General features: G+C 34.6%; 1 protein-coding gene and 1 pseudogene across 1 annotated transcript; both read right to left on the bottom strand.

Annotated features, from left to right (window-relative positions):
* Positions 1–6,548: 6,548 nt before the first annotated feature.
* or70a1 (odorant receptor, family 70, subfamily A, member 1) lies at positions 6,549–7,564 on the bottom strand. Its single transcript, XM_087302018.1, has one exon. It carries the CDS (start codon positions 7,477–7,479, stop codon positions 6,553–6,555), a length of 927 nt encoding a protein of 308 aa, XP_087158144.1. The 5' UTR covers positions 7,480–7,564; the 3' UTR covers positions 6,549–6,552.
* or115-4p (odorant receptor, family F, subfamily 115, member 4, pseudogene) lies at positions 11,079–12,032 on the bottom strand (annotated as a pseudogene).

Genomic DNA, 13,015 nt, shown 5'->3' with positions numbered 1-13,015 from the left:
AAAGTCATACAATCTCATAATTCTCACTACTCATTTCAGTTTGTTGTCAAAACAAATGTAGACATATTTTACAAATTCTAATTCAAAATAGGAATATTAGGGATTTAAAGTGACACGTCAGCTGAAAATGTACGTGAATATGTGATGATTCAAGCTGGTTCAGGCATCAATTGCAATACGTGTTTTAAAGAGCAGAGGGTGCTGAAGATTTATTTAGTGACATTGCTGCATAGACACGATAGCAGCAAGCAAGATAACAAACAGTTGCTGAATGCAATGGGCAAGTGTAGTGGTGAGTATAATTGTAATAATGGGCCTGATGTAAAGCCATTTCAGACAGGCAAGAGGCTGAGATAAACAGTAGGCACTCACTGAATACAGAATGTCAGAGATGATGTAATAAAATAAATAAAACAGTTGGGATGTCCAATACCAGAGTTTTACTGAGGCTGTTTACATTGGACAGCTGATTCACAAACACATTCATATTGTTCATTCAAACAGACAAAAAGAAGCCATTAATGTACTAATTGTATTTATAACTAAACTAACTGCATTTATTAGACAACATACTTTGCAGGTAGTGTGAGAAGATTTAATAAATAATTTTACTTGTGCTGGAACATTCGCTATTCAGTTTACATATAACATATATTGTAAATGTATACTCATAGTACCATCAACGTAAAAATAAATTCATTATTGCTGAAATAAACTAAATAAAAAAGTGAATATATATATATATATATATTATTATTATTTTTTTTAATTATTTTTTTTTTTTCCCTTACCGTACGTTCACACCGAAAGCGGCGAGAGCGTCAAAGTAGCCGGAAGTCATTCATTTTCAATGAGAGCCGGCGGCGATACGCGGCGATGAGCAGCGCGACGCGTTTTCGCCGGCGTGAGCGTCGAGGAGAGTTGAAATGAAGTCAACTTTATGGTAATGAGCTATGACGCGGTTCGGCGGCAAGCAATCAGAATGAAGACTTGATAGCAGTTCAGAGAACACAGACCTGTGAACTTTGGTTCCGACCACAGTTGTTCCCAAGGGTTTGATTATTGCGGTCGCCGGATTTACAATTATTTACAATTTTTTCCTACAGGAACATACATTAAATAAGTTACTGGCGAGTTACTGATGTTCATTAATGTTATATATTTATCTTAAAAAAGCGGGAATCTCACGCGATGTGACAGTACAAAACAGTACTGCTGCTTCAGGATATTTCAGACGTTTGGACACATATTGGATAAAAAGAGCAAAGCCACACCACACGCAACTTTATCTTCCATTGTTGTATGAATTTGATAAGAAGTGCGCAACATTTTCACGCTAGAAACATGTTTTATGCAGGAATGTAACTGATATGCTGCAATGGCTCCTTTAAATATGAGATCAATGTAGCGAGTTTTGACGCTCTCGCCGCAGGAGCTGAAGGCAGACAGCGTTGTCGCCAGGGCGGCAAGAGCGACCTTGGATGCTCTCGCCGCTTTCGGTGTGAACGTACGGTTATAAAAATAGATTAAACCTGTTCTTAATAACTGAAACATAATTTTCAAACTCAGAAAGCAGTTCAGTATTGAAAGAGAAACATTTGGACACATGCCCAATACTTTAATAGTCTTAAATCACAATGTGCAATGTCCATCAATGTAAATTGGAACTACAATACACTGCATTGCAGAAAGGCAGAAGTGAAAGGACATCATTGTGCAAAGGGTCTATTATAGTGCGGGGTGAGTCAGTACTTATGGGAGATGGATCTCTGCTGGTGAATAACTGGGATCAAACTGTTGACAGAGCCCCCACCACCATATGAGCAGCTCCAAAAGCAAGGGTCTTCCTCAGAACCAAGGGGTCAATTTTTATGGATGCAGTGAGTGAAATTCTTTAATAAGGGAGAGGTCAAGAATGTCCATCTGACTTACCCAGTATTGTTCTTCAGGATCCCTCCCAGCCCACTAAGTATTCAAGTGTTCTTGTCCTTCATCTGGAATTCAGAATGTTGTGAAACTGATACACCTCCCTGCCGTTGATGATAATGGGCTATGGGGTCTAAACGCAGGCTGCCAACTCCCAGGCTGGACCAGCAAATAGTTTGCCTGTGGATCTTGAATGAAGCCACAAACCTGGGGATGAGTGTCTTCCAAGGGAGTTGTAAGCAAAGGACAACCAAACACATTGACCAGGAGTGTATTCTGCATTTGGGAGGATTCTGGATTAATTTTGTAAGTGAATATGAGCTGAATTCCATTTAGCTTCGTTCCTTTGCAGTCACACGCTGAAAAGGGGGGAGACCTGTAGAAGGCTTGCGCAATGAGTTCTGAATATATTCTGCCCACGTTAGAAAGCAGCTCTGATTTGGTCTTTCTGTCTGAGCATTTGATTGTCTATGGTAACCTGATGTAAGATTGATGTTTGCTTTGAATTTTGTAAGAAAGCTGTCAATACCCTTGAGGTGAAAAGGTCCTCGATCTGAGACAATGTCATCAAAAAGTCCGCAAAAATGAAAAAGAAAAAAAAAGTGAAATATTAATTTACTTAGATGTTCCACTGTTTCAAATGGTAATGGGAGTTTGGAAGTGGTATGAGGTGGCATGCCTTAAATAACCTGTTTATTATTGTCAGAATTATGGTGTTTGTAGATAGCCCAACACAGGAAACAATATTTCAAAGAGAATTCTAAAATGTTCGAGTGACTGAGTGGCTGGTCCAAATAATTTTGGCCAATTTTAGTGCTGTGGCAGATAGCAGGGAAGATATGAATAAAATAATTTTACCTCATTCATAATCACAGTTTTACCTGTGGTTACACTGAAGGGATGTTTCAATTTTTATCATATACAATTAGTGTTATTAGTGTTTTTTTAATAGGTAACACATTTACTTTTTAATTTATATATATATATATATATATATATATATATATATATATATATATATATATATATATATATATATATATATATATATATATACTATCTTAATTGCAGTAATTACATCCAAGATAAATGTTCAGTACAGTAAATATTATCTTGGATGTAATCAATATTTTTACAAAGTAATGACATATGTAATTGCAATGCAATGATACAGTAATTGCACACATGTACAAACATGTTAATTATATAATTAAGGAATAAAGTTTATAATTACATTTTGCATACATGTGTACTGTGCATAAGTACATGACTATAAATAAACATTGTAAATACATGCATATTGTGTATATTTATGAATGTAACTATAAATAAACTAGTACAATACATGAAATATACAAAGAAACATTTAAATTTATATATATATATATATATATATATATATATATATATATATATATATATATATATATATATATATATATATATATATATATACTAGCTTGGATATAACTACTATATATTTACAATGTAATGACGTAGTAATTACAATGTAACAACAAAGTAGTTACATCCAAGATAAGAGTTTGTAATTACATACTGCATGTGTACCGTGTATAACAAATGTACATGAAATATACAAAAAACATTTTAATATTATCTTAGATGTAATTACAATGTTATAACAATGTAATTACAAAGTTATACCAATGTAATTACAATGCAAATATATAGTAATTATAATTTTATCACTGTAATTGCATTAAAAAAGTTTTTAATTACATATGTACAGTCTATATGTTAGTATAAATACACAAATACTATATACGAAATATACAAATAAACATTTACATTTATAAATAATATCTAGGATGCAATTACATTATAATTGCAATGTAATGGCAGTAATTATATATATGATAAAAGATTGTAATTACATGTGTACTGTGTATATTTCTGCATACAACTATAAATAAACAAACACTGTACATGAAATACACAAAGAAACACACACACACACACACACACACACACACACACACACACACACACACACATATATATATATATATATATATATATATATATATATATATATATATATATATATATATATAAATGCTGTTACATTGTAATTACATTGTACATTGAGACTTTTATAACTACCTGCCTGTGTTTGACCCTGCCTGCCTTGATCAAGTACGTTATCTGTCTTTGCCCTCTTGTTCTGTTTTGGACTGCTTATTGTTGCCTTAAACAGTTGCCTGCCTTCTCACCACGTCTTCTGGATCTGCCCCTGTGTATCTTGATCTCTTTTGGACTGATAGTTGTTATACTGAACCTCTGCCTTCACTCTCACTACATTGTCTGGATTTGCCCCCGTGATTGTTGACTAAATTGGACTACTTAAATGTTGTCGACTTTCTACCTGTTTACTCAATGATGTCTCTGCTTAAACACCTTTAATAAAAATTCTGAATATGGATTTTAATACTGTCTCAGACTCCCCGTTACACATCACATTTACACACTTTTACAGTTTCAGGTTTCTTCTCAATTTTATGTGGTGCATCATTATTCAGCAGACTCTGATTTTGCATTTCTTTCCCAGTCAATGGAGCAATCTAGCGAAATGGCAAAGAAAGCTAATCCTGATTGGTCCTCTTGCATGCATTTGAAATGCTGATTGGCTCACAGATAAAACCTCAAAGAGCCAAGCTAGAGATCTAGGCGGGACTAAATTTTGAATCCCGCTCCCGCCAGGTTTTAGCCCGAACCCGACCGCTCCCGCTTATATTCAGCATTTGTTGTCCCGCTGCCTGACCCGCCCCGTTTTCTACCCGCCGCACCCGATCCCGCTAAAGAGCAGGGGGAGAACAAAATCAAAATCTCCCCAGCTATACAGAGTCTACAGAGCCTAAAACAAGCTGTCTGTATAAACACACACACACACACAAGCACCAAGCACACACACACACACACACACACACACACACACACACACACACACCTCTCATTCGCGCGCACACACACACACACACACACACACACACACACACACACACTGCAATGAACAAACAAGCTAAACACAGCATCGCACTGTTTCAGTCACACACATAATTTTACATACGCGTGCTCGCTCGCTCAGGAGTCGGGAGCGATATAGCTAGACGGCCTGCTGCCAGCCCAAATTAAACCTGTTACCGACCGCTCCCGCGCTTTATTCAGAAATTTATTCCCGCGCCGCAGAAATCTGGTCGGGTCCCACGGCTGCAGAATGCAGGCCTCTGAGCCAGGCTACAGTTTAACTTTGTAGATAAAACCTTTTATTTTAAATTTTTAAATAAGACAAATAAAAATGTAAACAACTTATATAAAAACATCACATAATGTAAGTAAGGTTTTATTTAATAAGAATATGTGAATTACTCAATTCTGACAAAAATGTCAGATAAATCTTATAATTATAAGGTGACTTTAGGTTCTGTTCCTGAACAATTCGTACGATCTAATTCGTACAATTTACTATGACTTGCTCATCCCCCAATGATGGTTGGGTTTAGGGGTGGGGTTAGGTGCCACGCCTTCTTTTTAAAATCGTACAATTTTCATTCGAATTAGCCACTAAAATGACTAAACGTAAAATACTTGCGTTTTCTCGTGAGATCAGGCTGGATAGACATGTAAAACATGACATTCAAGTCAGCCAACTAGAACCAAACTGAGTGCACATGTATGCATCATTTCCCACATTATCAAGTGTGGAAGAGTATAACTTGTGGAACATACTATACATAAAAATAGAGGGTATAATTTAATGGTGGTTATAATAATAATATTAATAATAATGAAATGACAAGAAAAAGCGGGACTGTAGAGAGAGGAAGAAGAGGAGGAAGGAGTAGGGGTGTGTGAGATAGAGAGAGAAGAAAGATAAATAAAAATCAAAAGTATAAAATTAACATTTTGTTATATTTTAAATATTTGATTAGGTTTTTGATATACTCCGATTTTAAGAAAGTAGTATATATCAATGAGGCAATTGATGAATACATTTTTAAAAATTCCTGTTGGCTTTTGCATGTTAACTGTTTAACTTGCCAGATTATTTAATATAATGTATTTCACACAATTAGTCTGAACATATCTAATTGTCTTATTTAAACATATATACATTTTAAATAATTTAATTGCACTTTAAAGGTCATCAGTAAGTGTACAAGCTACTTTATTGTTTCCCAAAAAAATAAAGTGCATAATATCAAAAAATCGCTGCTTTTTAAATATTTTAAAGGATAATATAAAGACTTAACATGTAACCTAGCTGAACCTTAAAATAAAGATGCTATAAATAATAACAAAATAGTCAAAATTCAGTATATCTAATTTTTCACAGCTAAAAGCCTTTTAGTTTATACACAAGTGTAAACGACAAAAAAAGCATATAAACATAAAATAAAGACTATATATATATATATATATATATATATATATATATATATATATATATATATATATATATATATATATATGTGTGTTTATATATATATTAAAATAGGACACATATTTTGAAGAGGAAAATATATGTATTTAAAAAATATTAATACAATACAGTAATTTTTAAAATGATTTTATATGTTGTTTCAGTTGTTTAAATTAAACATTCACCTATTTTCTACACAAATATTTTACAAACTTCTGTCTTATCTCTTTGGTCTGGAAACCATATACTAAAGGATTTAAACCTGGGGGTACGATATGAAACATTATACTAGCTAGCTTTCTGGTGTCAGAATATTCAGGAACACGATGGAGAAATATAAAACTGGCACAAGAAATAAACATGATTAAATAAACAGCTATATGAGTGCTGCATGTTTTTATGGCTTTGCTGTTGAGGGATTTGTTTTTACTGGTTATGCATACAGAAGCAATCTTGGCATACGTTACAAATAATGAACCAAGCGACAAGGTAAAAACAATCACAGAATAAACCATTCCAAAGATATTATTGATAATCACACTTTCACAGGACAGTTTAAACAGTGAGGCGTTGTCACAAAAAGGGTTTTCAATGTAAGATCTGCAGCGAGACAAGCGTATAGTGAGACCTAACAGAATGGACACCATAAATATTGACAGTCCCCAGGCTGATGCTGAAAGTTTGACCACCATTTTATTGGTCATTATAGCCGTGTATCGCAGTGGATTACATATAGCCACGTATCTGTCAAAGGCCATGATCATCAGCACATAATGACATGCTATTGCAAATAGATGTACAAAATAAGCTTGAACAACACACTCCGCATATGATATATAACGCTCTGAGCTGTCCCTTAACATGTCTTGCATTAAGCGTGGCAAAACGACATTTGTACCAATTATATCATTCAGTGGCAAATTACAAAACAGAAAATGCATAGGATGATGCAGATTCTTCTCAGTTGAGATGAGAACTATAAGTCCAATGTTGGAGACCATTATAAACACATAAACCAAAAGGAGAAGGATGAAAACAGGATAGGAAGACTGAGGTGCAACTTTCAGTCCCTCCACAAGGAGAGTATAGTTTGTGATTGTCAGATTATCCATTGGCTGCTCTGTACACTTTTGTGTAGAGAAACAAACAGACTATTATTTGAGACTAAAATATGAATTGCATGTCAAATGATGTGTATTTTTTCGTTTGTTTTTCTATATGTATATCTGTATATATGGTTCATAAATACAAAAAGATCAATTTTATCACTAAACAGTAAACTGAAAAATAAAAGAACTAAGAAACTTTTATTTTTATGGCAGCAAAATTTATCGAATGTTTAACCAATACTTACATCACATGCTGTTACTATAAAAACTGATGAGTCAAGATTTTAGATGCTCAGTGAAGAACTGTTTTCTGTCCTCCAGCTTTTATTTGGTAATTTTAAAGGCGTTTATGCGACGACGTTGCTTTCTTCCCAGAGGAGAACACTGGCAGCTCCTAATGACATAATCACAACAACCACCAAATTACATTGTATATTGTATAGGAGTATTTTTTGATGAATTCATATTTTTACAATACCAAAATTATTAAATGGCGACACGGTGGCTCAGTGGTTAGCACTGTCGCCTCACAGTAAGAAGGTTGCTGGTTCAATTCCCCGCTGGGTCAGTTGGCATTTCTGTGTGGAGCATATTCCGTGATGGCATGGGTTTCCTACAGGTGCTCCGGTTTCTCACCCACAGTCCAAAACAAGGCTGTATATGTATGTGTGTGTTAATGGGGTTCAGGTGCGATGTAATCACCAGTAGGTACATTGGTTATGGGAATAGACTCTTTTCACATGACCTCATTGTCAGGAAACACAGGCGAACACAACTGCAGGTTAGAGAAGGTTATTTATTTATTTATGTATTTATTTATTTTTAAAATATATATTTATTATTATTATTTTTTTCAATAGAGCAGTGGTACTGGTATCTCGTAACAATATGTACATCAGTTTTTATTACATTCTGAAAAAACACCTATAGATGCTTCAAAGCAAAGACAAAAATAAATGGAGATTACAAAACAAATTTAGAAAGACATAGTTATTGAGTATTTTCAAGGAAAATCCAGAAGAAGGACCAAATGCGCCAGGACACCTCAGATCTTTGATGTAGATCATAAGCCAGTTTTTCCAGCGGTAGAAGTCTGATTGCCTGTGGATCTTCAATGGAGCCACAAATCTGGGGCTCAGTTTCTTTCAAGTTTGTAAGCAAAAGACAGCTAAATAAATTGACCAGGGGTGTATTCTGAACATGAGCTCAATCCCATTTATCTTTGCTTATTTGTAGCCAGTTGTTAGTAGCAGGATGGTTGAAGAATTTGTTGGACCGAGGAAATAGAAGTGGTTGAAATCCTAATACACACCGAATAGGGGAGAGACCTGTAGAAAGCTTGTGCAATGAGTTTTGAACATTTTTCCAACGTTAGAAAGCAACTGTTATTTGGTATTTTTGTCTTACTATTGAACTGTGGATGGTCACCTGATGTGATACTGATGTTTACTGAATTTTGGACAAAATCTGTCCACAACCTTGAAGTAAAATAGGGTTTGTGACAATTTCATCCAGGACCAAACTTGAAATACTTAATTACTTTTGGAGTTTGGAAATAGTATGAGGTGGCATGCCTTAAAAAACCTGTTTATAGTCAGAATCAGGGTGTTTTTATTGCCCAACACAGGATACGATATTTCAAAGAGTAACTGAGTCGCTGGTACAAATATTTAGGAATATTTATATATGGGAATTACAAATAAAATAATTTTACCTCATTCAAAATCACAGTTTTACCTGCGGTCACACTGAAAGGGTGTTCAAATTTAACCATATGAAATTTGTTATTAATGTTTTTTTGTAAAAGGTAACACATTTATTGGTCCCACTTTATATTAAGTGTAAGCTTAACTACTATGTACTTACATCAAAAAATAAATACAATGTACTTACTGTGTTTATAATGTATTTGAGAACACTTGTGGTGCTTTTGAGTTGGGATAGAGGTTGGGTTATGGACAGGTTTGGTGGTATGGGTAGGTTTAAGGTAGGGAGGTTGAGGTTTAAGGGATGGTCAACAGTGTATTCACAAATGTAATTACAAAAGTTAATTACCGATGTATTTACATACATGTATTTAATCAAGCATTAGTATACAATAAATACATGTATTTAAACAATGAGTACATTGTAACAAACTATTAATTCCTGTGTAAGTACATATTAGTTAAGGCCACTTAATATAAAGTGGGACCCATTTATTTTTTAATTTCAGTGCGACAAAATGTAATGATATTTATATCTGTCAAATACTTGTAATAATATTATTATTATGTGCATTTTTTGGCTCCAGGTAAGAAATAAGGATAGCCCCACCTACCTGACCCACCATCATTATTCATAATCCATCCCTGAAATGAATACCCCTTGTTGAATGTGTATTTATATATATTTCAGACACAAGCAAAGGTATTGTAATATCTGACCTGAATGAGGGAAATATTTTGTTGATTTGGGCGATTATGAATAATTTGGGTGCTTATGAAATTGTAACAAAAAATCCAAAATGATCCGTGGTTCATTCATTCATTTTACTTTCGGCTTAGTCCCTTTATTAATCTGGGTTCGCCACAGCGGAATGAACCGCCAACTTATCCAGCACATGTTTTACGCAGTGGATGCCCTTCCAGCTGCAACCCATCTCTGGGAAACATCCTTATACACTCATTCACACTCCTACACTACGGACAATTTAGCCAACTCAATTCACCTGTACCGCATGTCTTTGGACTGTGGGGGAAACTGGAGCACCCGATGTAAACCCACGCTAACGCAGGGAGAACATGCAAAATCCACACAGAAATCCCAACTGACCCAGCCAAGGCTCGAACCAGCTACCTTCTTGCTGTAAGGCGACAGCACTACCCACTGCGCCGCCCAAAATGATCTGGTCTGATCCAATAAACTCTTTTACGTGATTAGGTTTTCAAACTGATAAGAGAGTAGATAAATACGTACATGCACAGGTATTAATCTGCTAGGTGAATATACTAAACATTTTAAAGCTGAATCCCTGGTACAAAGTCAAGAATAGATTGAATAAAAGAGCATTGTATTTGACTTTTGATCATCATTTGGTTTAAAGGTTCATACAAAGGTGCCTATACAGTACATTATTGGAATTAAAGCAGTTACATATTTAACAGATCAAGAGAGTGAAAATAAAAACAGATATTCATGTGTCATCACTAAATGATTAAACATTTCAAGAATATTTTTAAAACAACTTCATTGGTATTTTATTAATTTTTAAAAATTTTTTTAAAATAAAACAAAATTGTTTAAATCACAGGTGTCAAACTCAGTTTCAAAAGGGCCGCAGCTCTTTACAGTTTAGTTCCAACCCTAATTAAACACACCTGATCAAACTAATTGAGTCCTTCAAGCTTGTTTGAAACCTACAGGTAAGTGTGTTGGAGCAGGGTTGGAAATAAACTGTGCAGGGCTTCGGCCCTCCAGGAATTGAGTTTGACACCCCTGGTTTAAATCATTTTCACAGTAGCTCTCAGAAAACCAGTCAGCTATATATACACTACATTCTTATGTTCATGCAGACAAAATATGATTTTTCTGTTTAGATTTGATTTATAATTCATTTTAAATTAACTTTTTATTATTTTATTATTAACTTTATTTCTGGTCCAAAATTTGACAAGTTTTTGTCTTATTTCTTTGGTTTGTAAACCATATACTAAAGGATTCAGTCCTGGTGGCACTATATGAAACATTATACTAGCGAGTTTCCTATTGTCAGAATATTCCGGAAAACGATGGAGGAAAACCATGGTGGCACAAGAAGCAAACATGATTATATAAACAGCTATATGAGTGCCGCATGTTTTTATGGCTTTGCTGTTGAGTGCTTTGTTTTTGCTGGTTATACATACAGCGGCAATCTTGGTATATGTTATAAATACAGATCCAAGAGAGAAGGTGAAGACAATAACAGTATAAATTAAGCCAAACACATTATTAATGGACACATTTTCACAGGACAGTTTAAACAACGAGGCGTTGTCACAGAAAGGGTTTTCAATTTTATATCTGCAGCGAGACAAGCGTATAGTGAGACCTAACATTATCGACACAATGAACACTGACAGTCCCCAGGCAGATACTGAAAGTTTGACCACCATTTTATTGGTCATTATAGCTGAATATCTGAGTGGATTACAAATAGCCACGTATCTGTCAAAGGCCATGATCATCAACACATAGTGGCTTGCTGCTGCAAATATGTGCACAAAATAAGCTTGAACAACACACTCCACATATGTGATATAGCGCTCTGAAGCTTCCCTTAAAATGTCTTGCAGTAAGCGTGGCAACATGACGGTGGTCTCTAGTATATCATTCAGTGGCAAATTACAAAACAGAAAATGCATAGGGTGATGCAGATTCTTCTCCGTCGAGATCAGAATTATTAGTCCAATGTTACATCCCATTGCAAATATATAAACCAAGAGAAGCAGGACAAAAACGGGATAGGAAGACTGAGGTGTAACTTTTAGTCCTTCCACAAGTAGAATGTTGTTTGTAATTGTCAGGTTATCCATTGGTTGCTGTATACAAACCTGTAACAAACATTACTGTCACCATAATTAATAGTAATCCTTAAAATACTGTGCTGGAAATAAATATTACAACTAACAAATTCAACACATGCTTGAACCCCTAAATATTACTGCTATAAGTAAAATTATATTGTAACATCATGAATTCTGTTCTTAATTTCCTAAGAATAAACAATCAAACCAAAAATGATACAGACACTCTTTACATAAATTACCAAAATAATTTAAAATTACTGTTAGTATGACAATATTTACACAACTATCAATACTTTGTTGGGTCACTTTTCCCCCCTTAAAAAACATCTTGTAGTAGACCTGAACCTCATTATTTTACCATACTCACTGCAGCAGTTTTTCCAGCTCCTGTTGGTTTTCTTCCAGTGTGGGATAAAGGTTTGCTAATAGAATGTCACAGTTTACTTTATTTTGCTACTCCAAAAAACATAAATTAAATTGTGTCCTGCACCCACTAGTAAAACATATCTCTGATGTCTGAATATTTTTTGGTTTGATGCTACATATATATTTTTTTGCTGTTTGATCAGCTTAATAACCCCTAATGATCGGCTAATGATTGCTCAGCATCTAAATAGCATCTTAAAATTGATCAAGATTCTTGATTACTTCACAGGTCAAGTTGCCAGGTGATTACCTTGAAGCCTATTCTGTCAGTATTCAGAGAAGAATAAATGTCAGCTTATTTTTCACTGAAAGATATTTACATGCTTTTGCCTTTAAATATATATTGCAGTTCAAAGATATTTCCCTGATGTTGCCATCACCCAAGAGGGGAATGACATATCCAACTTGTTGCCATGAACACGGACATGTTTCAAAATGATTTTGTTTTGTTAAGATAGTCCTTGCCCTAGTTAACTGTAGGGATTGCGGTTATTTTTCATTCTTATTATGTATGGTAATTAGCCGTTTATTTTGCTGTGGTGACCTTTTAGAGATCAGGGAAG

Source organism: Danio rerio, chromosome 21 (genome assembly GCF_052040795.2).
Source record: "Danio rerio strain M-AB ecotype USA chromosome 21, GRCz13ab, whole genome shotgun sequence".
NCBI lineage: Eukaryota > Metazoa > Chordata > Actinopteri > Cypriniformes > Danionidae > Danio > Danio rerio.
Note: the sequence above shows the minus strand (reverse complement) of the source record. Positions and strands in the feature narration are given on the sequence as shown.

Coding starts and splice junctions, on each gene's coding strand:
- or70a1 (XM_087302018.1), bottom strand. CDS start 7,479: ATGGATAATCTGACAATCACAAACTATACTCTCCTTGTGGAGGGACTG.